The 27,990-nt window shown below is 45.0% G+C and overlaps 1 protein-coding gene across 1 annotated transcript; it reads left to right on the top strand.

Moving 5' to 3' along the window:
* On the top strand, positions 1-27,989 carry MMP23B (matrix metallopeptidase 23B). Its single transcript, XM_083163401.1, has 8 exons — positions 1-519; positions 10,963-11,087; positions 13,615-13,754; positions 15,511-15,678; positions 18,669-18,833; positions 21,359-21,469; positions 22,113-22,239; positions 27,002-27,989. The coding sequence occupies exons 1-8, from the start codon at positions 385-387 to the stop codon at positions 27,174-27,176; spliced, it is 1,146 nt and encodes a 381-aa protein (XP_083019527.1). The 5' UTR covers positions 1-384; the 3' UTR covers positions 27,177-27,989.
* Position 27,990: the final 1 nt, after the last annotated feature.

The raw sequence follows: 27,990 nt of genomic DNA on the forward strand, positions 1-27,990 counted from the left end.
CTGTGAAAGATGAGAACATTTGGCTTCAATTGGAAGGATAGTTGGCAGCCGAAACACAGCCTGGTTTTTTAACGAAAGTGGGAGAAAGAGAGGAGTTCGAGGGAAACTGAGAGAGGGGAATGATGGAAAGACAGGAAGGCAGGAGCTGAGCTCGCAGACCTCTCAGACAATGCTAGAGTGTCACTAGGTCCAATCACCCTACTGCAAGAGGAAGACCCTAACAAATCAGAGAAAACATTGCAAATTAGGCATTGCGATGAAATAAGGGGAGAAAACAGTGCAGGAGGGAATTATGTGAAGCATTTTGTCAGGGCTCAGATAAGCAGCAGCTGACAGATAAGAGAGTCAGTATATACTGCACCAGCAGGACCATAGTCAGACAATATGGACCGTCAGAGGGATGAGGATGCTGGCAGTAGACAAAGAAGAGTCACTGGGCTCCTGCTTGGATTATTTGGTGTGCTGGTGTTTTTGGCTGGAGTTCTCACTACTTCCACACTTGTGTCGTGGAAGACACAGGTAAGAGTTATCCACGGGTTGTCTCAACATTCAGGGGATGCTGAGAAATACATTATTGGGGTTTATTAACCCACAGAATACCCTGATTCATTTATATGTCATCCAACGAGCGCAGTGATAGCCAATAGGCGGCCCTCGGGCCACGTTAGGTCCTACAAGACCTCACTTGCATCTCGCAACTCCTCTGTGCTGGCTGTCATATTTCGTTGTTCTAGCTTGTAATGCTTATTGTAAGCTCTTGCTGATATCTTATGATCTATAATAGGTGTGTTGTTCATTGATCAACTATTAACATTAAAGGGATCTATTCACTAAGCCTTGGAGAGAAAGTGGAGCAGAGGCAATGGAGTCATCTGCCACCGGTCTCCTGCTCCCAAAGGGGCACCTCTCCTCCCCTGCAAGTTTAAATCAGCTCAATTTTGCAAGTGTCACTCCTGTATTAGAACCCATGGCCTGTTCCACTAGAATCAGACACCTTACTGATTGAGCTGTTTGCTCCTTCATAGAAAGCAATGTGGATTCTAGCTATATGAAGTGGCTACAATACAGAGCTTTTTGTACTAACAGTTACACATAGAAGGTGAGATTTAATAGGATGAGAGATTCAGAAAGTGAGATATTTGGTGAGAAATCTCCAGTTTTTTTTAAACGGCAATCATTTACACTGCAAAACCAGTTTGATTTTGCAGTGTAAATGATTGCCGCTTTAAAAAAACCTGGAGATTTCTCACCAAATATCTCACTTTCTGAAAATCTCATCCTATTAAATCTCACCCCTATATCTGCACAATTACTGTAAGGTGTCTGCCGCCAGTGAGACAGGTCACAGATTCTAACCCTGTGTTTGACTGCAAAGCAATGTGTTTGTTAAAATAAATTGTAATGTATATTAAAAATATTTTCTTAGTTGTTAAATATATATATATATACTGTATTTGCTGGCGTATAAGACAGATATTTTTTCCCCGGAAAAACATGCCTCCAAGTGGGAGGGTCGTCTTATACGCCGGGTGCACTTATATAACAAACTCTGGTACTTATGTATTATCTGGGCTCCCATGTTAAATGCACCCCATTTTGTCATACCCCTACTATCCAACTACGCATGGAGTTGATTTTATATAGTGTGGCGAGCGCAGCGAGCCACCGTGCCCGAAGCGTGGCGAGTGCAGCGAGCCCCGCGAGGGGACGTGGTCTCATAAGAAAAACGGGAGCCCAGATATTACATAAGTAACCAAACTCTATATTTTGAGTGGAAATGTTGGGGGGTCATCTTATACGCCGGCAAATACGGTATATATATATTCTTGATGAAGTCTCTGCGACGAAACGCGTTGGGTACTGCCTGCTGACTCCTCCCAAATAGATAAGTCATATTTTATACTATCTCTTAAAAAAACTTTTTTTATATATCCCCTTATTTTAGCGACATCTTATGTAGGCCATTTTTGTAGTAACTCGCATATTTTAGTTTTTTTGTGTTTTTTTCTATATAAACTCACTGTTTGTTCTTTTAAATAGTGCTATTGTGCACACTTTTGTACCTAAATAAAATCTTTTATATATTATAAAAAGACACGTCTCCTGCATAGGTATTTGTAGTCGCTTTAGCCTTTATCCAATCTGTTGCAATATATATATATATATATATATATATATATATATATATATATATATATATATATATATATACTCTATATACCAAAATTTTTCTGGCCAGTGGGCCAAACTTACGCCACTGAAGTGGAGAGAGATAAAGTACCAGGCAACCAGCTCCTATCTTCCTATCTGTCATGTTACAGATTTGGGGCAGATTCTCTAATCTTGAAAAGTGATAAAATGGAGAGTGATAAACAGCCAGCCAATCAGCTCCTACCTGTCATGTCACATGCTGTGTTTGAAAAATGTCAGACAGGAGCTGATTGGCCGGCTGTTTATCACTCTCCATCTTATCACTTTTAAAGCTTAGAGAATCTGGCCCACTGTGTTTTACTTAATCTCTCCCCAAGCCCTAATGCATAGACCCTAAGGAGTAATGTGCGCCCCTTTTTGAAGGTCAGAGGGCTGTGCTATCTAGCCACTGACGAAACTCAGGAATCCGATCACTGGACTAGCGCCAGTGAGACAATGACAGGAGACCGCTGCTAAGCCTACAGCACATTTGTTAGCCAGTAACCCCACAATGAAGACTTAAGGCCCATACACACTAGAAGACATTGGCTTCAATATTGCTGATAAAGGGGCTTCTGAGCGATATTGAGGCCAATGTCTTCTACTGTGTATGACTACTATCATTAATGATATGCGCCCCCACGCGTTGTTCACATCAGTCGGTGTCTTCCAGCCATGCAGGTCAGTCACCCCAATATCGTATGTTGTTCAGCACATCGGTATGTGTGTATGCCGCGCCAAACGACATTAACGATAATCGGCTGTAGCCACTCCCCCGTCTCTCCAGAGATGACGCAGGAGCTGGAACTCAACACAGTGTGAGTACTCCAGCCACTGGCCACCAATGATTACATCATTATTAATTTCCCCTGCCCACCAATGTTTTAATAGTTTATTCCACCCACTGCATACCAATGTTTTAGCATGCATGCAATTTATAGGCCACTCGCCACCAATGTCTGACCCATGCACCCTCCTCCACCAATGTTTCTAGCATGCATACATGTTTATACCATGCATATATGCACCCCCTGCCCAACAATGTAGCATGTATACGTTTGTAGCATGTATGCACCCACATCCCACCAATGTACAGTATAGCCTACATGTACGGCAGTGTGTAAAATATAGCGTGCATGTACACACACTATATTTTATACACCACAATGCATGTAGGCTATCAGCATGTAAAATACAACGTACATGTATGCCGCCAAAATAGGGCCAATATGTATGGCAGTGTGTAAAATATAGCGTACGTGTATGCTGCTTTTTACACTGTAGAAAAAATATATCTCACTGTAAGGAAATGGGCGCTTATATATCAGAGACTATTACTACCCTGATTGTCTGGTGGATGTCGATGTCTCCTTCCAAATCACTCTTCCCGTGTCGATATATGAAACGATAAGAGAGGGGGAGACAGAGGGCAAATCCCCTTGTGTAATACTGTTTAGGAATATCACCGCCTATACTAATTATATTATAGCTTATAATAAAAATTGAATGATAAAGCAGGGTGTTATCCCCTTCTGGAAACACTCACAAGATGTTTATTTTACTTAGTGCATATAGAAACATAGAAACATAGAATGTGACGGCAGATAAGACTACTGTATTTGCCTCTACCACCTCTGATGGGAGGCTATTCCACTTATCTACTACTCTTTCTGTGAAGGAATTCTTCCTCAAATGTCCCCTTAATCTAATACCCTTGATATATGCGACAGTCTCTGTCCCCCCTTTCCCTTCTCTGCTCCAAAGTATACAAATCAAGATCTTTTAGTCTTTCCTGGTACGTTTTGTGATGTAGGCCATGCACCATTTTAGTTGCCCTTCTTTGTACAGTCTCTAATGTATTTATATCCTTCTGGAGATATGGCCTCCAGAACTGAACACAATACTCTAGGGGAGGTCGTAACAATGACCTATACAGTGGCATTGGGGCAGATGTATTAAGCCTTAACAAGAGATAAATTCAAGGGTGATAAGGAGAGATAAACGTCCAGCCAATCAGCTCCTTACTGACTTTTTTCAAACACAGCCTGTAACATGGCAGTTAGCAGGTGATTGGCTGGACGTTTATCTCTCTTTATCACCCTGGCATTTATCTCTTGTTAAGGTTTAATACATCTGCCCCATTATTACTTATTTCTTTCTACTGCTGATACCTCTCCCTATGCAACCAAGCATCTGACTAGCCGTCCTCATTGCTTACATTGCCTCCCTGCCTTTAAGGCCCCTGAAATAGTGACACCTAGATCCCTCTCTTCCTCAGTAGTTTCCATTATAGTGCCATTTATACTATATTTAGTCTTTGGATTTCTGAGACCCAAGTGCATGATTTTGCATTTTTTGGCATTAAACTGTAGTTGCCATGCTCTTGACCATTCCTTCTAATCTACCTAGATCATCGATCAATTGTTTTACCCCTCCTGGTGTGTCTACCCTGTTGCATACCTTTGTGTCATCTGCAAAAAAGGCACATTTTACCCTCAATTACATTTGCAATATCACCAATAAAGATATTAAAAAGCACTGGTCCATGTACAGATCCCTGGGGTACTCCACTTGTAACCTTTGCCTCCTTTGACTGTACTCCATTTACTACAACTCTCTATTTTCTATCCTGCAACCACGCTCTTATCCATTCAACTATCTTAAAATCCAATCCGAAGCTTTCAATTTTATTTAACAGTCTGCAATGTGGGACAGTGTCAAAAGCCTTACTAAAGTCTAGAAAAGCTACATCTACAGCCCCACCTTGATCTATTTCTTTAGTCACCAGTCAAAAAAGTCAATAAGATTTGTTTAACATGATCTTCCCCAGTAAACCCATGCTGTTTCGGATCCTGTAAATTGCTGGTTTTGAGATATTCTACAACTCTTTGTTTTAAGAATGTTTCCATCAATTTGCCTACTACTGATGTAAGGCTCACTGGTCGATAGTTGCTTACCTCTTCCTTTCTTCCACTTTTGTGCAGTGGGACTACATTCGCTGTTTTCCAGTCCTCTGGGATTACCCCAGTAGCTAGTGACTGGTTAAATAATTCTGTTATTGGTTTTACCAGCTCCCGTTTAAGCTCTTTTAGTATCCTTGGATGTATCCCATCTGGCCCCATTGATTTATCCACTTTCAGTTTTGAGAGTTCTGTGAGGACTTTCTCCTCTGTAAATGTACTTGTTTCTCCCTCAGTTTTCTGACTATACTTGCAACTTAACTGGTGTATCTGGAACCCCAAAGTATATTCAGGAAAATACAGTGGGGTTAGAACCCCTAAATTAAATTACTCATGTAGAGATTTGTTATAAACAGCATATCAGGTGGGTCTTTCTCATCCCATCCATTCCTTCACTTTCAATAGAATCTGCTGCCCATCCGGAAAAGACAGCATTGAATAGGCACCGTCACTATTTCCCACTGTCAGAAATAGTGGCAGAACGGGGGAAATAGCGACGGGTGCCTTTTCAATGCTGTCTTTTCCGCCATGATTCAAAAAAGTTTGGGAACCACTAATATAGACTATAAATCAGTATTTACTATTATATTCACTATTTTTGAAGTTCAATCTAATATATAGAAGGTAAAAAAATACATAATGCTTTGACCAACCGCTGTATATGAAGGGAAAAAACAAAACATTCCAATCGATTGCCCCTTTTAAAAAAATGTCAGAGTTCAGCTGGCATCAAACACAGGCGCCGACTCGGAGGCTTTTACATTTGACCCTTTCTGTTGATTCTTCTAAGCCAGGCCAGTCCCACATGTGACTCTGCGGATGTTGTAAAACTACAAGTCCCAGCATGCACTGCCACTGTTTTGCTGTTAAAACAGGGCATGCTGGGACATGTCGTTTCACAGCAGCTGGCGTTCCACAGGTTGTACAGAGCTGTTCTGAATTACAGAATATTATACACTTAAATATTGCAGAGAACTAGATGACGGCATTAGAAGTGTCTGGGTTCTGCGAGGCATGGCACGCTAGTTGGAGGTGAATTTAATCCAGTTAGTCTGTAATGGTGGAAATCTGCTGTTTCCATTTGCTGTCATCTAATTGTAAAATAGAGACAAGTGAAACTTGTAAAGTTGTATAATTAGAATATCCAGATGTCAGATGTGTCACAGTGAATGGGTTTCAATTATGTAGCATAATACAGAATCCCGCCAATTGCAGGTGCGGTAATAGAATGACATACACTGGCCCATTGTCAGCTCTGAACCAGTTATTCCAGGAGTGTTTGCAGACAGGAATTCCTGTTCTTTAACTTGCTGTGAGCCATTTATACTAAATCACAACCTAGCAGTTAGTAACCTGACAGGAAAAGGGCCACTTTGACAAAATGTGTTTGCATTAGACCAGAGGACAATTGTACGCTGGAAACAGACCTGTCAATCATCATTTTCCAATTTGATGTCATAACTTTTACTAGTACATGATGTCATGCTTCCACAGCAATGGGTGATTAGGTTGGTTGGTAGGAAAGAATAAAATGGATCGCTGGGCCGTCAAATTCACACGCTATGAAGGTTTGTACAGATGTAAAATAAGACCCAGAGCATGTTGGGAGGCTCGCTCATGTCTGGGAAATGTCTGTATGAATTTTAAATTTCATGTGTCGGGACTCGGGAACCCTGTCCAATACTTGTTTTTTGTTACTGTGGGGGCATGGCCCAGTAGCGCACGCAGGGGGGGGGGGTTTCTGAGTACCCAGAAACTCCCCCAGGAGTCTAAGGGTACTCGCCTGAAAGCTGAGGGTCCCCTCTTTCCATAGGTACAAACAATTTTAAAATCGGCCCTTGGAAACCAGAGATATCTGACTTCAAAGCAGTGGTCCCCATCCAAGCCTGATAATTGCTCTTCCCAATCAGATATTTCAGGTTCTGTCTGACTTAGAGTTTTTCTGAGGGTATATTCCAAAATCTGGGACTCTCCCCCTTTGATTGACACTAGTAGCTTGTCTCTACTGTTCCCAGAACCAGAGATATCAGCCTTTCAGCAGCTGGTTACTGCTCCAGCTCCACACACCTGGTATGTAGTTTTATATACTCGTTGGCAGATTGCTCTGCCTCCTGAACTCTGATCCCCTAGTCCCCAATATCATAATTCCATTAAAATCTAAGAAATCGATTTCTGGGAACTGGAGATATCTGCAGTCAAGCAAGCTGTCCTCCCACCAGAAAATGATGAATAATAAGCCCACTCCACTATACACCCCTCCTCTGCGTATTAAACATCCTCTACCACCCTGGAAGTTATGTATCAGGGCCCCTTCATTCAGCCCAATGCCCCCTTCTCCCACCCCATCTCCCACCATCTGTTTAGTAAAGGGGTAGTTAGTGGAAATTACACTGCTGTTGACGCTCCTGTATGTATATATATATATATATATATATATATATATATATATATATGTATGAATGTATATATATTTTATTATTATTATTTATATACATTTGGTCTATCTATAATACTTTAACTGACCCGGCATATATTGGGTCACCTAAGTGACCGTCTCCGTGGAAACCCCCTTCTGAAAATCCTGCGTTTGCCCCTGTGGCCAGTGGTCTATGAGCTGCTTCCATGCCCCCTTCTCCTCTTCTCTGTCCTCTGCATGAATATAGATGATGTGGGACCAGCATCTACTCACTGCTGCTCTGCTAAGCAGTGTGTTCAGTGTGACGTATGCAATAAGGCAGTGTGCTCAGGGTGCCAGGCAAGCAGTGAGTGTGAGGTGACAGGCAAGCAGTGGGTGTGAGGTGACAGGCAAGCAGTGGGTGTGAGGTGACAGGCAAGCAGTGGGTGTGAGGTGACAGGCAAGCAGTGGGTGTGAGGTGACAGGCAAGCAGTGAGTGTGAGGTGACAGGCAAGCAGTGAGTGTGAGGTGACAGGCAAGCAGTGAGTGTGAGGTGACAGGCAAGCAGTGGGTGTGAGGTGACAGGCAAGCAGTGGGTGTGAGATGACAGGCAAGCAGTGAGTGTGAGGTGACAGGCAAGCAGTGAGTGTGAGGTGACAGGCAAGCAGTGAGTGTGAGGTGACAGGCAAGCAGTGAGTGTGAGGTGACAGGCAAGCAGGCAACCAACAGCTTCGGATTAATAGGCAGGTTTGCAGCAGGTCCCCCCCCCCCAATCAGACGACATGTTCATGTCACTTAGAAAATGAGAGAATCCGAATGGTTATTTGCACAAGATTGCATAATGGCCTCCAAGACTATTAAATTACATATTCGAGACAATCATTTTCACCAGTCTTGCTAACAAGAGGAGCTATAATGGTGATTATCTATTGTCATGGACCTTTCCAATCCTCCTGTGTGCCGGCAGTTCTACATCAGTTCTACTTCAGTGCTTTAATCAACCTGCAGATAAGCCACAATAACAGTCTGATCTGACTCCCAACTCAAGAATTTACTTCGGAGTCTCCTGATTTTCGTCCATATTATGAAAGGAATAGTATGCTCTGGTTTCCCTGCCAACATTCCTGATAACGGGGGATGCGCTGCACCACAGATTCCAGAAACTTCTCAGGGAGATTGTCAAGCAATACCTATATTAGCATGGCATTAAAATGAATGTATGCTGCTCCTCAGAGCCGTAAATAGACATTTTGGTGCCCTGTGCCAGAAATGGAATTTGGACCCCCACCATATATAAAATGGGGATGTTGCTTCATGTGTCTTATCCCCTCCCCAGGCAACATATGTTAATGTTTCCAGCAGCAGCACTTCAGTACTCCTCGGCCAGCTCCTGGACCCGGTAGTGCTGTTCACACAACAGTACTACATGGGAGAGGATACTCTGCCTGCCCAGTACTGCCTGCTGTAATATAGACAGTGCTGCAGCAGTCACCAGCTCCATGTACAAAGCCAGCCAACTGGGTTACATGCAGAAAATGCACGGAATGCAAAGCATTGTATGCAACACCCTAGTAACAGCCATGCAGGCAGAGTATATGCTGCAGGATATACAAAGTAGCATAAACAGGGTATACTGGGGTACATACACGATATACTGTATAGTCAGGATATTTAGGTATTTGAAGCATATATGCAGGCTATATCGGTGATTATACAGGGGCTGGTTGGCTACTTTTAGCCTGACATATCTCTGTCAGGGAACTCCTGCACTATTTGGCGTAAGAACCCCCTCTAAGAAGGGTCTTCTGCCAATAACAACCACCCGTTGTTCTCTTAGTGCAGATGGCACACCGGTACTTACAATGCCGCCTGGTCTTATACCTCCCAGCAATAGAGACTCATGACAACAGGCAGGAGACCGCTAGATAGTATAGTAGTGGCGTTCTGGACCAGATGGAATGAGGATATAATGTAACATGCTCTGCAGTTATCCAACACTATGGGCAGCCAGATGGAATAAAAATATATTAACATCACAAATTGCTGGCTGCTACAGGCAGACCGCCCAGCCCAGAGATGTTAATGATACACAATATGCCCACTGGTGTAATTCAGGCAGCTTAAGAAAGGAGCAGGACAACCAGACACTGGGGATACCAGAATGGCAGAGAGGACTTAACTTTAGATACACAGGTAGGAGAAATGCAAAACACCAGAAGAGACATGAACTCTGGAGCACAACTCACCTCCTTCCATGGGGGGGGGGCCTGCCCAACTGCCGCCCTCCAGTGGCCGGTGCCCCACGCAAATGCCTAAAGCTGCCTAGTGGTGGCCCCGGCCCTGCCTCCACCACCTCCGATGATGCTCCGCCCCACCCCTGCATGACATCAGAGAACCGGCAATATTATCAGGTAACTGAAGGCGCCTGAGAAAGCAAGATGCAGGGTCGCACTGGGACTGAACTGTTTCAAAGTCCCGGTGCAACCCTGCATTTTGCAATTTGAAAGCATTATATCAGTTTCCTACATAAATCTGAGCCCTTCACCACACAATGACCTCACAGCACTCACTGACCTCATCTGACAACACTCATTCAAATTTCACTGACCCCCTCTCTCACGGTCCTCATCCCAACTCACGCACTGAGATAGGTTCCTAGGTTTGGCCCAGACTCCAAGGTTGGGGTCCTGTGAGAGGGAGGACCATGGAACATGCCTATTCATGCTCTGGTGCGCAGAAAGTATTACCTAGAGCAGGGGTTCTCAAACGCGGTCCTCAGGACCCCACACAGTTCAAGTTTTCCAGGTGACCCGACAGGTGCACTTATTACTCACTGACACTTTTTAAAAGAGCCACAGGTGGAGCTAATTATTTTACTTGTGATTCTGGGCCAGATTCTCTAAGCTTCAAAAGTGATAAAATGGAGAGAGATAATCAGCCAGCCAATCAGCTCCTGTCTGACATTTTTCAAACACAGTCTGTGACATGGCAGGTAGGAGCTGATTGGCTGGCTGTTTATCACTCTCCAGTTTATCACTTTTGAAGCTTAGAGAATCTAGCCCTCTGTGAGGAGACCTGCAAAACATGCACTGCGTGGGGTCCTGAGCACCGAGTTTGAGAACCTGTGACCTAGAGCAATGGAGGAAGCCAGGGTGCATACTTCAGGACTGGTGGCCTAGGGGACTGAATTCCATTGTCCCCTGTATTTACGCCCCAATATGGTACTATGGATCTGTGGGGAGCCCAAAGGACTTCATGAGTACATTGGTACAGCGAAATCTAACCAACTGCACAAGTATCCAGTTGAAAACAAATGTAATGTCAGGGGACCCACGCAATATGTCTGACATATAATTCATGTTCCTGTCTGTAACTGTAAATGTAGCTCCTGTAGCTGATGTTTTCACTCTCTCTAAGGTAGACTCTGTGGTGGCCCCAGTTCCGGCTCTTCATCTATCCTATCATCCATATCACCTGAGGGCGAAACGCTACACCCTGACACCAGGCCTGCTCAAATGGGACCATTACAATTTGACTTTCAGGTATGTAAACAACATAAAAGACTGTAAGAACCATGAAATCACTTAGGGGCTAATGCAGGGTTATCGATAAGTGCTCCCATGTGTACTACCAAAACGGTTATATACTGTATATGATATATATATATGTTGTGTGCACTCCGACTTCCAATATGATTAGGATGCTACAGTGGGGAACTCATTCGGTGGTGAGCAGCTGTGAAGTCTTCGCAAAATGTACACACCTATTCGCACTGATTCTCAAGGCTGCATTTCACTCTGCCGGGGCGGCATTTACCTAATCGCTGGCCGCTGCAAATTAGCAGCCATGTCCTGAATCAGGCCCACAGTTCTGTACAATCAGCATTAGTGTTGCAGTGCAGAATTGCACACACAGTCTATGAATGACAATCTTCCATTCAAGTGCTTACATTCAGCCACATCATAATGTTTTACTGGGATTCATATAAACTGCTTGGTGATAAATAGTATCCACCTTTTGAACTTGTATTTGCAGCAGACACAAATCTGAATGTGAGTAATGCCCATATGGACAGCAATAGCAGCTGCAGTGACTCCCAAAACCCATAGCATGTAATGTAAATAATTCATAGTGGAAATTCCAGGTCAGGTTACATGTCAGTATGATATAACTCACAACTGCGTGAGTGAGGTTTATAAAAATCACGTGTGTAGATTTACTCAGTATTGATACTAGTTTACATTTGGCTGGCGAAAAAAGATGTAGTTTAAAGAGTTTCTATAAACTGAGAAAGGAAGGGGTTGGAGAACCAACCCACTAATACCCCTTTCACATTGCAGCTTTAACACGGTATATTGCGTTTTTTTTACAGTTTTAAAAGGGTATAGCTGCAGTGTGAAAGCTTTATTGTCAATTTACCGGTTACAGAATACCGGTATTTTGAAACGTGTTAAAAGCAGGATCCTACACGTTTCTGAGCTGTTTTCCCTGCAGTCTGAAAAGCTCAGAAATTTGCTACAAATGATAACTACACAAGGGTGATAGGTTATCCCCCTGCATTATCCCCGCCCACAAGCAGGAAATAAACAAAGGAGATTCATTGCAAAGAAGCACTGCTTGAACTTGTTGCTTGAAACGGGTTGGATCTGAAAGGTACAATAACGGTATTGAAACTGCTATATACCGTTTACAACATGCAATAGGATATTTAAGACACGTTGACAAAAACGGGTTGAAAGCAGGTTTGCAATGTGAAACCAGCATTAGTTGTCTTATAGGGATCTATTCTTTTTAAGATGCAATGGCCCCATATACAGTATATTATGGATTTCACAGCTATTTGCAGCGGCTGCTCCAAATCCGCCAGAGTAATCCATTATTGCTCCACTGCCAGGACAGCTGCTTAGCACAGCAATTTCTTTTTCAAAACTCATTTTCACCACCAGTTGCAGCAAGGAAATTTGACGCTGCTGAATGTCATCCCTGCACGCACACTGGGAGGGCCTAAAAAGTGGCACAAAGTCGGATGTTATATGTGCGACTTTTCCCCGGAACTTGGCCAATGTCATAGCATGTATTTTTATTTATTTTTTGAATAACAGTATCTATTGATTTTGTATATAGAGAAAACATAGGTTGTAATTTAGACAAGGCACAAATGGTATTAAAATAGTTTAGGAGCACAGAACATTATGAAAGTAAAGGCTGTCTATGTGCCACACTGATCAAAAACATGCATATGACAAGGAGTGTCCATGATCAACAAACACACATACAGGTCTTGCAAGTGTCCCAGCAGGGGCGGATTGGCCCACCGGGAAACCGGGCCATTTCCCTGTGGGCCGGCCCAAAACTCTTTAAAAAGGGGCCGGCCGCGCTCCCCCTTCGCTGGCTGGGCCGCGGGTAGCGGGCGCAGCACTTTGCCCAAATCCAAAATGGCCATGAGAGGCTGCTGCACATGCGTGCACAGCACCTCCCAGGGCCTTCAAGCCTCACTGAAAGAAGAAGCAGCAGCAGCAGGTGAGCCGCCCGGCGCCCCCCCCCCCCTGCCGAGTGCGCGCATTGCATAACGCCGCACCCCCCCCGCGTGCGCATTACATACCACTGCCAGCCGTCCACCTTAAGCCCCCCCCCCCCCGCACATTACATACCCATACAAGTTTGGGTGGGGTGTGTTGTAACTGAAATCTAAATTGCAGTGTATACATAATGCAGCTAGTATTTACCGTGCACAGAAACAAAATAACTCACACAAATCTCTCTCTATACATGTTGTATCTGCCCCACCTGCAGTGCACATGGTTTTGCCCATTTTGAGAACAAATTTGTACAGCGATCAGATCTGAATAAGGGCCTACAGTAAATGTAATCCTAGTAGTATGGCCACAATATCTGTTCCTATTGTAATATTTTTCAGATCCTCTTTACAGTTTTTAGTTTTTTTGTGTGTCACAATCATCTTTCCAATCTAGTACACATCTGGTCAACATATATCTCTGACCACGTAAATCTGCAGCTGCCTAACATTCATGCGTAAAATTGATATTGTTCCTTTGGTTTTTTTTGCAGAATTGTGTCATTTCCAAGAAATTTAATAAACGAGAGCGATACGAGAAAGGGAATAACGTCAGCTTTCCGCATGTGGAGTGAGGTGACAGCCTTCCACTTCAAGGAGGTCCCTGCAGACCAGGAAAGCGATCTCAAGATTGGTAGGTAGTATTTATAAATATGTTCACATTCGTTAGAATGGCCATCTGCTAGTGCCATAATTAATTATCTCAGTTTGGAAGTCTTTGGCCAGCGGCACTAAAGAAGTTGTATTGAAATAATATAAATAAAGTGATCTTCCCAGATAGAACATTTCCTCATACAAATCGCTAATAAACCATGAAAAGGATATTCCAGTAGTCCATTTAGGTTGGCAGTTTAAAGTAATTTTGGAGATCTATATTAAGATCGGGCAGTAAGGTGAATTTTATGTTATTCATTTTGGTTTCCTGTAATAATAATCAATGTGTGTGATATCTTCATACTTGCCGACTTTGTAAAACTCCTCTCCGGGAGAAGTCCGGAGAGGAGTGAAAGGGGGGCGGGGCGAGGCTATGTTTTGGGGGCGGGCGAGGCTGCCGTCACCAAGCCCTGCCCCCATGACTGTCAGTAGCATCAAATTGCGGGTCCGTGGACGTGGGGAGGGGCTAAACTGACGCAAAATGACGCGATTCGCATCACTTTAGCCGCGCTCCCTCCCCGCGGACAAGCGAATTTCTGAGTTTAATAGCGCGGGGAAGGGGGGGGCGGGGCTACGAAAATGCGAGAGACTTGCCCACCTTCCGGGGGGCCGGGAGGGGGACCCGATTTGTGGGACAAGTATGGATGTCTTTCATATAAAGTCGTAGTGCGTTTGCAGTGTTTTAAATGGACAAATCAGTGCTAGGCGCTATACACAGTAAATGCACAAAGGCTAACGTAGTTTAGCATGTTATATTCAGTACTCTGTGGACTTGATTCAGCTTGGATTACATATCATAAGCTGCTAGCAGATACAAGAGGACGTGCGTACAACCCCCTGCTTGCATTTACCATAAATTTGAACTGCTATTCGAGTTTAGAGGAACATCGGACCATCGGTCGTGGTGTCCCTTTGTGAATGCAGCCTGAGTAAGTCTAAAGGGCCATACACACTGAGCGATTTAGAGCAGGGTTGCCAACTTTTTAAATCTCCTCTCCAGGAGAAGCCCGTGTGTGTGACGTCCTTAAGCCCCACCCCCATGATGGAAAAAAATGACCCTATTTGCCGATCGCTGCTGAGGGGGCGGAGCTAAAACAACGCGATTCTGCCAATTTAGCCCCGTCCCCTCATCGGAGAACGGCCAATCCAGTTATTTAAACACCGTGGTCAGGGGTGAATAGCCGGGAACAGGGGGGTGGGGGGAGCTGGGGTCCCCCAGAAACGGGGAGGGTTGCCCACCTTTCCGGGAGGCCGGGAGGGAGGCCCAATTTTCGGGACCCGGGAGGCCGGGAGGGAGGCCCAATTTTCGGGACCCGGGAGGCCGGGAGGGTAAGCAACCCTGATTTAGAGCTGAAATCAGCTCAGTTTTGTTGCTTGAGCTTCTTTCATCTCAAAAGCCGCCCAGTGTGTACAGGCCATCGATGAGCGCTGGTACGCGCTAACACATCATCGCAGGGCCCAGACTCCCTGATGAAAAATGTTCTAATACATGTGAAACGTTGGTACAGTACCCAGTTTCTTGCCTTCATTGTAGTGCTGCTGATCACTTCTCTCGGGAAGGCACCCAGGCTATAGCATTATATGATAAAATGTCTCATCTCAGTATATAAAGGTGTCTGTGACACTGTAAATCCTATTATCCTAGTGCCATGTATATATTATTGTGTGTGCGTGTGTGTGTTTATATATATATATATATATATATATATATATTAATTATCATTTTCTTTTTCCAGGATTCTACGGTATAAACCACACCGACTGCTTGGAGTCTCGTATTCATTATTGCTTTGATGGGACCACCGGGGAGCTGGCACACGCCTACTTTCCAAAAACTGGGGAGATCCACTTTGATGACAGTGAATATTGGATTTTGGGGGACACGAGGTTCAGCTGGAAGAAAGGTTAGGACGTATTCTGTGAGCCAGAAGCCTAACAGGAGCACCTGACAGTATCTGTTCATGTGTATAACATTCAGGACTTAGCCTATTGCTACAGCTTAGAACTGCAGCCCCATATGCAGTAACCATGGTTTCAGTGTCTCACTTCTGACGGCCATGCAGCGCAACCGCGCAGTTACTCAGGAAGTAGATCTTTGCGTTTCCTATGGCTGTGTCTTCATATGCAAGCGGTGAGATGCCTCCAGCGGCTTAATACAAACCCCTAGGACAAAATCTGCATGCATGTATTCACACAGCATTTGTATTCATTTGTGAATCAGGCCGATTGCACCTGGGCAGACCATGCTGCATTGCAGGTGTGTCAGGTGTAAATGTGCAGAGAGATTAGATGTGAGACTGGTGTGTCCAAGCGCAATTCTACACTGCTGTGTCCATGATGTCCATCATTTATGTGCTACATGTAAAAGCAACCAGTATTTACCCTGCACGCATAAATAATAATTATTTTTGCACCCCATGAATTTTCTGGTAATGATTTCCTAGGAGCGGAACACTCATTCATGAAGCAATGTATTGACTATGTTGGGGTAGAAAAACAGGCTGAGGTCTACATGTTTTAAAAGCGATCTAAGTAAGTTTTAGAACGGGAGACGGTAATCTCAAACATAGCATTCTAGTTGCCTCCTGCACCCTTCGGAAAAGTGAGTAGATCTCCCCTTTATCAGCTGACCCAGGCTGATCCCACCAACAAGGGCAGGCCCCGAGAAGACTGGATAGTTGATGCCACTGGGCACATTAAGCTCTGCCACCACTTTTGCAAAGCGCTGTGATTCGCCAGTTTACTGGTAGGTAGTGGGTGTGAAATAGTGGGGTTCGCATCATTGTAGCCCCATCACCTCCCTCAACGCTACAATTGATGGTGATTATCATTCCCTCCTGCCTTCTCCACTAGAATGCGGGAGATCTGCACATAGGCCCTTATTCTGGTTGGTGCGGATATATTCGCGTGCGTTCGGGCCGCCGATGTTTTGTGTCTGCGCATGTGCAGAGGCGTCTCTGCGCATGTGCGAGCGGGGCGTACGGCCAAATCCCGCATGAAATGTGAACACTCCGAACGGGGGGTGGAGAGGGGCGTGAAGGGCTATTTGTGCTCATTACCATATGCATACGCCCCGCGTTTCATGGGCGTTCCCATGCAAACGCTGGGCGTACGTATGGTAATGCGGCCGTGACGCACGTGTAGGGGGCGGACATATGACATCGCCGGATGTCAGCTGCCCACCCAGATCCCTGCTTTTGCACGGAAAAATGTCCGTGTGGTCTGAGGTTGCGGGAGCTGGTGGAGCACTCGGTCCTGCATTCGATGGTCTGCGACCATCGAATGATGGGGGAGGTTCCCTTAGATGGAGGAGGCGTATTCCGTGTAAAATACACGTGCGGTCCGTTCGGCCAGCTTCTTACCGCGTACGGACGGAGTTGGCGATCCGTATGGAAGGCAGGGTTTCGCACGCACGGTCCTGGCCGCATAATCGGATCCGGCCGCACCGACCAGAATAAGGCCCATAGAGAAGACCCACACAAACATGGGGAGAACATTCCAATGTCACATAGACCTCAATGCTGTGAGTCTGTAATTGTAACTGGTATGGTGGCGGTCCCTTAATTGTATTTATTTATTTACTGTACTGTATGCTGCTAATCAAAATTGATTATTTGGACAGGCTAATTGATCCCTCACATTCTTAAAACAGAAAATTTTAGTCTGATCATGAAAAGATCAAATTTGGTAGAAAAGGAGTCACTGAACCACCCAAGTGGTGCAATGTTGCATCTTTAACAGCATCAGCAGAACACAAACACCTCCTGCAGCTTTTGTATATTTTTATAGGCAAGTTCCTTCTCAAATAGACAAAACCGTGTGCACTGCAGGTGGGGCAGATGTAACATGTGCATAGAGATTTAGATTTGGGTGAGTTATTTTGTTTCTGTGTAGGTATAATACTGACTTATTCCTGCACTGCAATATACATCTCTTTATGGGGAAAATCCGCCTCTGGTTCAAAGACACAGCTGTTGTAGGAACTGTATCCATCTCTGAATCAGACCCCAGATCATGCAATGAGATATTTGCATGCCTGTAGGATGGAAGATCTGCTCACTTCTTCTACCTCTTTCCTGTATAAAATAGGAACCAAGTTGTCAAAGTCCCTCCTCAGTGAAAATTCCCATCAATGAAACTGAGAAACTCACCTCGGTGGGGCATTGACCACAAACCATTTGTTGAAAAAAAAAAGGCCAACTTCTGCAGGCAAAGACCGCTATAAAATCTTAATGGTCCTTAGAATTAGAGCTGGTTAGTCTCAGTGGGGGTAGATGTGTTATCTTCCCACATATCAGTGCGCCTCTGTCACTTGCCACACTTAATGCATGCGGGCGAAGCAGTATCAGCACAGAGCACTGATACTGCTTCTCTCCCATAGGGCCTTATTCTAGTTCACTCTCAAGAGGCAAATTCCTTCTCAGATGGACAAAACCATGTGCACTGCAGGTGGGGCAGCAGATGTAACATGTGCAGGTAGAATAAGATTTGGGTGGGGTATTACTTCAAAGTGAGATCTATATTGCAGTGTAGAAATAAAGCAGTCAGTATTTTCCCTGCATAGAAACAAAATAACACACAAATCTAATTCTCTCTGCACATGTTACATCTGCCCCCCTGCAGTGCATATGGTTTTGTCCATTAGAGAGTGGTTTTGCCTTTGTGAGTGAACAAGAATAAGGGCCATTGCCCCGTCCACTTGATGAAGGCAAGGGTGTCGCAGAGCCCACCTCCTCCTTCCGTTCTGTGTGTGCTATCTGCATCTCCCAGTGGCCAGCTATCAGTAGTAAGCAGGTATGTAGTATAAATGTTGAAGTTTTCCATTGTTTACTATAAAGCAGATAATATTGTTCATTCACTGATGATTTTTATCATTTGAATTCTGTCTATATAGGCGTTTGGCTCACAGACCTTGTGCACGTAGCAGCCCATGAAATCGGACATGCCCTGGGACTGATGCATTCCTTAAACAGCAATGCCCTGATGCACATTAATTCCACACTGACCGGGAAGAAGACAATCTCCCAAGATGATATGTGGGGAATCTACAGTCTGTACGGTTAGTACCATTTTCTTCATTTTCTTGTATTGCCTTTAAAAAGATTTAAGGCCCCTACACACTGGGCAACTTTGAGCCGAAAGCAGCTTAGTTTTGGCATTTGAGTGGCTTTCAGCTCAAAACCCGCCCAATGTGTACAGCCCAGCGGTGATCGCTGATTCGCACTCCCGCATCATCGCCGGCCGGCGCCACTCATCCGCTGGTATTACAAGCAGATGAGCAAGGGGGTACACGGCTTTCCATAGTGTTCTGCTATGGAAGGCCGTCCTACCCCGGTAAAGTTGCTTAGACAGGCGAAATCACTCAGTGTGTATGCACTGAGCGATTTTCAGCCCAACCCAGCTTAACCATGGTGCCTGGATATGATACGGCACCGCCAGTTATTTCTCTTTGAACAATGTGACTAAACAGCAGCACTGCACTCTGGGCCAGATGTATCAAGCTTCAAAAAGTGATAAACAGCCAGATAATCAGCTCCTAACTGTCATGTTACAGGTTGGGTTTGAAAAATGACAAGTTGGAGCTGATTGGCTGGTTGTTTATGACTCTCCACTTTATTGTTTTTTTTAAGCTTGATACATATGGCCCCCTGTGTGGTGGGGGCACCTTGCCAGGGCTGCACTGTGTGGTGGCAGTTTTTGGTAAGAGCTTTCACTCTGTGTGGTGGCATCATCTAGTTAGTGTCGTGCTCTGTGTGGCAGCTCTATTTGGCAAGTGCTGCACTGTGTAGCGGTGGCATCTGGTGAGTGCTGCACAATGTTGTGGTGCCATCTGGTGAGTGCTGCGCTGTGTGATGGTGCCATCTGGCGAGTGCTGCGCTGTGTGGCAGTGTCATCTGACAAGTGTTGTGCTGTGTGTTGGTGCTATTTCATGAGTGCTGCTTTGTGTGTTGGTCCTAAATGGCGAATGCTGTGCTTTGTGTGGTGGCACCACCTGGCAAGTGCTGCGCTTTATGTGGTGGCACCTTCTGGTGAAAGCAGTGCTTTGTGTGGTGGCACCACCTGGCGAGTGCTGTGCTTTGTGTGGTGGCACCTTCTGGTGAGTGCTGTGCTTTGTGTGGTGGCACCTTCTGGCGAGTGCTGCGCTTTGTGTGGTGGCACCTTCTGGCGAGTGCTGTGCTTTGTGTGGTGTCCCCTTGTGGCTAGCAGTATGATACTTAGGGAACAGTATCATGGGAAGATTTATAATCCACACAGCAAGTGGTTACACTTTCACTTAAGTATTTTATTACATGTCGTAAGGGCTCTTCTGTACTATAAGGACTTGAAAGGAGTTATCATAGACAGCAGTAACTGGATCAATATAAAATACTATTGTAATAGTTCACCAAATAGTTACTATTTGCTGTAAATTGCATAAGCAGTTAATAGTCTATTAATTATTTATTACACAAAGTGTAAATCACCGATAAATAACCTTACAATATGGGCCCCACAACCTCCGTAAACTACAGCTGGCTCATTTGAGTGCACTGTCTGGGAAAGGTTATTCTCCTAAAATTAGCTGCTCAAAGTCTAAAATGATTGTAAAGCGCAACGGAATCTGCTGCGCTATATAAGAAACTGTAACGGAATCTGCTGCACTATATAAGACACTGTACGGAATCTGCTGCGCTATATAAGAAACTGTAAATAAATAAATGTAATAAAAAGTTGTTAACAAAAGATAAAGTTCCGTAGCTCTGTTAAGACCAGTAGCATCTCTTTCCTCCAAGGCCTGGCCATTTTGCAGGGCCGTTTTCAGCAGATTCCTTGCGCATGGCCATCTGCGGAGACCCTGCACCCCTGTGGAACCAGCGCCCCAAACCACCACATGGGTTGTGCTGTCATTGTTACGCCACTGTGTAAAGTTGTCTCATTGCAGTCAGATCTAATGACAATTTACAAATCTATTAATTTACAGATTTTCTAAGAACCATGTTGCTAAACTTTTGTTTTACAGGAGACGGCTGATTTCTCATATTAAAAAATTACTTCTAAATTGAAATATATATAAAAAATTTAAAAAAATATAATTGGTTTGCAAATGTTAAGCTGTGCCCCAATTTAACAAAACTTTGCTTTGTAGTTATTTACTTTCCCTTAATCTTTTGTGAATTGGGCACAAATTACTAGAAATCTGATCTTTTTTCTGTGAGTCTAAAATATTATATAAGTAATCGGCTGCATAGTGCATAGTATATTTATTGTCCTACGGAAAATTTGTCATGGCATTTTTTAGTAGTATCCACCCATAAGAACGTTGGGACTAATTCAGACGCGATCGGAAGGTGGACAATTCAGGCCGGTTCCGATGGTAGGGGGTAAGGCTGAATATAAACTCTGCTGGTCTGAATGAAGCCCCTTATTCCCTCGCTGACTATCCAAATCCATGTGACCGCATCCATTCCAATTCAGCAAAACAAGATCCAGGCATTCAGTGATTGGACCAAGCCAGATCACATGGCGGTCACATGACACCATGCAGGGACTGATGGAGGTTACCGGTGACCTCATATTACTAAGGATATTTTGTTCTTTTTGCAGGATGCAGAGACAGATACTTAATGTGTGCCAGCTGGGCACACAAAGGGTACTGCGACTCCAGGAGAATGCCAATGAAGAAATACTGCCCATACAGCTGTGACTTCTGCTATGGTATCTGTCTTAATATTAATTCATTTCTATATCTCATGATCTGTCACAATGGGGCACATTTTTGTAAAGGCTGAAAGCCCTATTGGTGGATATATCCGTTTGGTTTTCATCATGTTTTGATAAATATATATGTATATTGTACAATGTACAGGGGTATGTATGATAAGTGGCTGTTCAGTCACCTGACTTGCCACAATGTACTCCACCATCCTATACTTTCTGCATTGCCTGTATAGCTGGGCATACATGATCAGATCAACAGATATATTATCTGGCAGCATCACACCCCTCACATATCATGGGCATGCTATGGTGCCTCCGCTGGGGTAAGACATTTCCCCATTCATCTGAATGTTCCTTTAATGTAGAACATCTCCTGGATTAAACCTACTGCTAACCATGGGTAGTGCCCAATCCGGGCGTGTGATACAACTACCTGTACATTTTGCCCGTCCTGATCACGGACTGACACTCGGAAGTGTCACTCTGGGCCACTTCTCATTTTACATTTTCAATTGAACTGTATGGGGCAAGTCAGTAATGTGCAATGTGTGGGGGCTGCATACATCCCAATTAGTTATGAGAAAGCAGCATCGCTCATTCTACTGCGCACCAACAGGTTACCTTATGTTGTATATTACAGACTTTCCATTTCCAACACGGATGCCTACGCCAACACCACCTAGAACCAAAGTCCGTTTGGTTTCAGAAGGCAGGAACGTGACCTTTAGATGCGGGAAGAAGATTATCCATAAGAAAGGCAAAGTTTAGTAAGTATATTGTGCTTTCGCCTCCTGTGTACAATAACTGCTGCACACTGACAGCTCTGGCAAATATTTGAAAAATTCATGGTGTTGAAACAGAGAATAGTCATTTAGGCCCAAGTTTCCTGGTTCACACATTAGAGGCAGACTACATGTGCAATCCTATGGGGTATATGAGGCGTAAAAGGAGCCCAGCTGGCTCGGCTCTTGGTCACCACTGGGATAAACTTCACAGAGTACTCAGCTCCAACACCGCCTGTATCCAGCATTATTGGGAACAGTACTCAGCTCCAACGCTACCTGTATCCCACTCTACAGGACACAGCACACAGCTCCAACATCACCGCCATACTCAGCTCCAACACCACCTGCATCCAGCTCTATAGGGCACAGAGTACTCAGCTCCAACACCGCCTGTATCCAGCATTATTGGGAACAGTACTCAGCTCCAACGCCACCTGTATCCCACTCTACAGGACACAGCACACAGCTCCAACATTACCGCCATACTCAGCTCCAACACCACCTGCATCCAGCTATACAGGGCACAGAGCACTCAGCTCCAACACCGCCTGTATCCAGCATTATTGGGAACAGTACTCAGCTCCAACGCCACCTGTATCCCACTCTACAGGACACAGCACACAGCTCCAACATTACCGCCATACTCAGCTCCAACACCACCTGCATCCAGCTATACAGGGCACAGAGCACTCAGCTCCAACACCGCCTGTATCCAGCATTAATGGGAACAGTACTCAGCTCCAACACCACCTGTATCCCACTCTATAGGACACAGCACACAGCACACAGCTCCAACATCACCTGCATCCAGCTCTTTTGGGCACAGAGCAATGGTTCCAACACCACCTGCATCCAGCTCTACTAGGCACAGTACACAGCTCCAACACCACCTGCATCCAGCTCTACTAGGCACAGTACACAGCTCCAACATCACCTGCATCCAGCTCTACTAGGCACAGAGCACTCAGCTCCAACACCACCTGCATCCAGCTCTACTAGGCACAGAGCACTCAGCTCCAAAACCACCTGCATCCAGCTCAACTAGGCACAGCACTCCGCTCCAACACCACCTGCATCCAGCTCTACTAGGCACAGAGCACTCAGCTCCAACACCACCTGCATCCAGCTCTTCTAGGCACAGGACTCAGCTCCACCACCACCTGCATCCAGCTCTACTAGGCACAGCACTCAGCTCCAACACCACCTGCATCCAGCTCTACTAGCACAGCACTCAGCTCCAACACCACCTGCATCCAGCTCTACTAGGCACAGTGCACTCAGCTCCAACACCACCTGCATCCAGCTCTACTAGGCACAGCACTCAGCTCCAACACCACTTGCATCCATCTCTACTAGGCACAGTACACAGCTCCAACACCACCTGCATCCAGCTCTACTAGGCACAGTACACAGCTCCAACACCGCCTGCATCCAGCTCTACTAGGCACAGTACACAGCTCCAACATTGCCTGCATCCAGCTCTACTAGGCACAGTACACAGCTCCAACACCACCTGCATCCAGCTCTACTAGGCACAGTACACAGCTCCAACATCACCTGCATCCAGCTCTACTAGGCACAGAGCACTCAGCTCCAACACCACCTGCATCCAGCTCTACTAGGCACAGAGCACTCAGCTCCAAAACCACCTGCATCCAGCTCAACTAGGCACAGCACTCCGCTCCAACACCACCTGCATCCAGCTCTTCTATGCACAGGACTCAGCTCCACCACCACCTGCATCCAGCTCTACTAGGCACAGCACTCAGCTCCAACACCACCTGCATCCAGCTCTACTAGCACAGCACTCAGCTCCAACACCACCTGCATCCAGCTCTACTAGGCACAGTGCACTCAGCTCCAACACCACCTGCATCCAGCTCTACTAGGCACAGCACTCAGCTCCAACACCACTTGCATCCATCTCTACTAGGCACAGTACACAGCTCCAACACCACCTGCATCCAGCTCTACTAGGCACAGTACACAGCTCCAACACCGCCTGCATCCAGCTCTACTAGGCACAGTACACAGCTCCAACATCGCCTGCATCCAGCTCTACTAGGCACAGCACTCAGCTCCAACACCACCTCCATCCAGCTCTATTAGGCACAGAGCACTCAGCTCCAACACCACCTGCATCCAGCTATACAGGGCACAGAGCACTCAGCTCCAAAACCACCTGCATCCAGCTCTACTAGGCACAGCACTCAGCTCCAACACCACCTGCATCCAGCTCTATTAGGCACAGCACTCAACTCCAACACCACCTGCATCCAGCTCTACTAGGCACAGTACACAGCTCCAACATAGCCTGCATCCAGCTCTACTAGGCACAGTACACAGCTCCAACACCACCTGCATCCAGCTCTACTAGGCACAGTACACAGCTCTAACACCACCTGCATCCAGCTCTACTAGGCACAGCACTCAGCTCCAACACCACCTGCACCCAGCTCTACTAGGCACAGTACACAGCTCCAACACCACCTGCATCCAGCTTACTCAGCTCCAACATCGCCTGCATCCAGCTCTATTGGGCACAGTACACAGTTTCAACACCACCTGCATCCAGCTCTATAGCTGGATACACACTATAAGATTATGTTTCCAATCTGACTGGTTGGAATGAAAATCTTGTAATTTCTGGGAGCAAATGACAATTGAGTTTGCTCCCAAACATGGAAAACAGACAAAAATGGTCATTCAGATAAACTGATGCACTAAGTAGTGTATGTATGTAGGTGTGGAAGTATGTATGTATTTATATGCACAGATGTACAGTGTGTGTGTAGTGTGAAGGATACTCAAGCCCAACATGTATATATAGATCCAGCAGACTGGCACAATCCACAAAATAACCAGGTATACTTAGGGGGTATTCAATGTTTAGGTCACAGCGGTCGAGCTTGCCCGTTCTCGGTCAGCTCGACCGAGAACATGCAGGCGGGATTCAATGTCCCGCCTGCCGGGGAGCGAGAAGGGGGTGTGGCCGTGAGTTGCGGCCGGGAAGAGGCGAGATGCAGCCGGCGGCTCGTCACTTCCCGGCCGTTCTCGGCAGAACGAGCCCGACAGCTAGTAAAGTCGGGCCCGTTCTGCCGAGATACCCTGCTCAATGTTGTCGGGCGATGGTCGCCGGCGATTGAATACCCCCCTAAGTCGGGTGCCCTCACATGAGGAATAGTATAGTGCAGATAGGATGCGGCACTCCTAGCTCCAAAAAATATAACTCCAGACTCATAGGTAGTATCAGCAACGTTTCACTGCAATTTAATCTGCATTTTCATCAGGCTCAACATTTATTTATTTATTTATTAACAGTTTCTTATATAGCGCAGCATATTCCGTTGCGCTTTACAAAGGGGACAGTGATACAACAAAACAGGGTATTTACAGACAGTCAAAATATAGGAGGGCCCTGCTCGCAAGCTTACAATCAACATGATACAAAACAGTTACACAATGACCACTGGGTGTATGAAGATATGTATCATTGTGTATGACGGCGGCCATGGCTCACACAATGTGACATCAGCACCTGAAAAAGATATATAGTAAAACGCAAAAATACTAAAACAGAACTGCCATTTAGGTGTCATGCAGCTTAGGCACTCATTAAGTCCCCTAGGTACAATGGTGTGAAAGCGGAATATCCCCTTGGTGACACATTGCAGCAGTTTTAATGCAGTACTTGGGGGTGTGGTCAATCATGCAATATCGTAAAGATGGTAATGTATGTTACAAAATGTTTGGGTACTGGGAGATCACATTTGCCGCCTGCCAAAGCTGCACACATAGTGGACCGGTGGGTGGTGATTCTCTCCTTAAATGTCCTTTCAGTCTTACCTATAATAAGACAATCCGCACGGTTAAATAAGTTGGTACACAGCATATTTAGTGTCACAGGTAAGGGTGTATCTGATATTATACTTGATGCCAAGGTGGGGATGGTAGAAGACATTACCCGGGATAGTACATACATACATACATACATAAAGAATGCAAGCACACTTTTACATTACAATACACTTTTTTGTTAGATTTTTTTTTTTTTAAATTAAACAGTGAGCTGAACAAATAAGAACATACATAACCGAGTAAAACACTGATCGATGGCTGGGTGCAGAATCGCCATCGATGGCAACCATCGATGGTGTCTGCAGCGATGGCCATTCCTAGCAGCAGCAGCCTTATTATTCCTTCTTTCACTTGCAGTCGCAGCACTGTACTCAGTCTCCGGAGTCAGTACATCTCAGCTGCCACAGATGGCAGTGCTGAGCTCAGGCAAATGCATTGTAATGAAAAACGAAACTGAAAGTAAAAGAACGACGGATCACCTTTTTGGGATCGGCGGGTCACTCGTTCTTTCATGGGATCCGTTCAAAAGATTTGCTTCGTTCGCGAACGACCCATCTCTACTAAAAAGTCACTTGGTGTTAGAGGTTTGAGCAGGGATGAAAAATTGGAAATACGTTTGTTTGGAAGTGTCCAGGGCATTGCCATAATCGTAGATAGTCATACATAAGAAAATCACTTGGAGTACAAGATTGACGTCACTGACATACGTTATGTGAGAGTTTCTGTAGTTGTCTTGTTCATTTGATTTACTTATACACTTAGTAATTATATTGTTTTTACGTGTGGCCAGCATTAGCGTATGCAGTCGTTTTGGGAGTTGAACCATGTATTTTCGAGTGACTATATCCTCTTATATTTAATGCGTTAACTCATTCTGTGTCTACAGCTGGTACAAAGACAATGAGCTCCTGGAATACTCATACCCTGGGTACCTTTCCCTAAACGATGACCACATGAGTATAATTGCTAATGCCATCAATGAAGGACTCTATAAATGTATAGTGAAGAAAAGGAATCGAGTGCTGACCACCTACTCATGGAATATCAGAGTACAGATGTGAGGAATCCAGTGTTTACAGAGTTAGAAAACTACAGTTTGACCGGTTGAACGCAAACACCAACTTTTCTCAACTGCTGGCCAATGTTTTATTCGTTGGCTCATGGACCTCAGACCTCCGGAACTGGCACAGCTTGGTGGTGATACATTGGAAGTATCATTACATTATTGAGCTTTGCGCATATTACTGCTGCAGTCAGTTGACATTTGCTATTGAGGTAACAAAGCCCTTTTTCGGGTGGATTTAGTGATTTTTTTTAATACATCTATAGGACAGTCAATGTGTGGCTCTCCCAGTTGTGGCGAAACTACTAGTCCCAGTGGGGTGGGCATGTTACACAAGTAAGTCCTACCTTGATGGCAGAACTTCAGACGTTAGCCTTTAGATTTAGTTTTGCTGGGCTGTAAAGTACATGCTATTTCTCTCTGTTATCAGCCATTTTCTGCACAAATAAGCTGGCTGCTGGCTCTTCCTGTTATTACGGATAACAAGGATGTTGGGAATAGAGAATAAAAAAATTCCCCTTTCAATGAAGGCATATTAACATGTTGCAACTTTTCCATGTGTATTACTCAGTTCTATTAGATCGCTGTATTTTAATTGACCATTTAATAGTGCTATTAAATTCCCCACTTCGTGACATATTAAATTGTATGTTGAGGCCGTGTTTTGTGAACTAAAGTTAATGTGAGCATTCTCAATCCTTAAAGCTTAATGAACCTAAAAGTATTTTTCTTAGACAAATATCATTATATAATTTACTGGAATACTACTGATAATTATTCTCTCCCCTTCTGAGATAAAGGTGAGTCTAAAC

This window comes from Crinia signifera, chromosome 19, assembly GCF_055691185.1.
Source record: "Crinia signifera chromosome 19, ASM5569118v1, whole genome shotgun sequence".
Classification (NCBI taxonomy): domain Eukaryota; kingdom Metazoa; phylum Chordata; class Amphibia; order Anura; family Myobatrachidae; genus Crinia; species Crinia signifera.

Bases quoted from the DNA above. Each gene is read 5' to 3' on its own strand.
- MMP23B (XM_083163401.1), top strand. From the start codon at position 385: ATGGACCGTCAGAGGGATGAGGATGCTGGCAGTAGACAAAGAAGAGTC. The intron at 18,834-21,358 runs GTTAGTACCATT...TTCTTTTTGCAG, and splicing joins GGGAATCTACAGTCTGTACG to GATGCAGAGACAGATACTTA. The intron at 22,240-27,001 runs GTAAGTATATTG...CTGTGTCTACAG, and splicing joins CATAAGAAAGGCAAAGTTTA to CTGGTACAAAGACAATGAGC.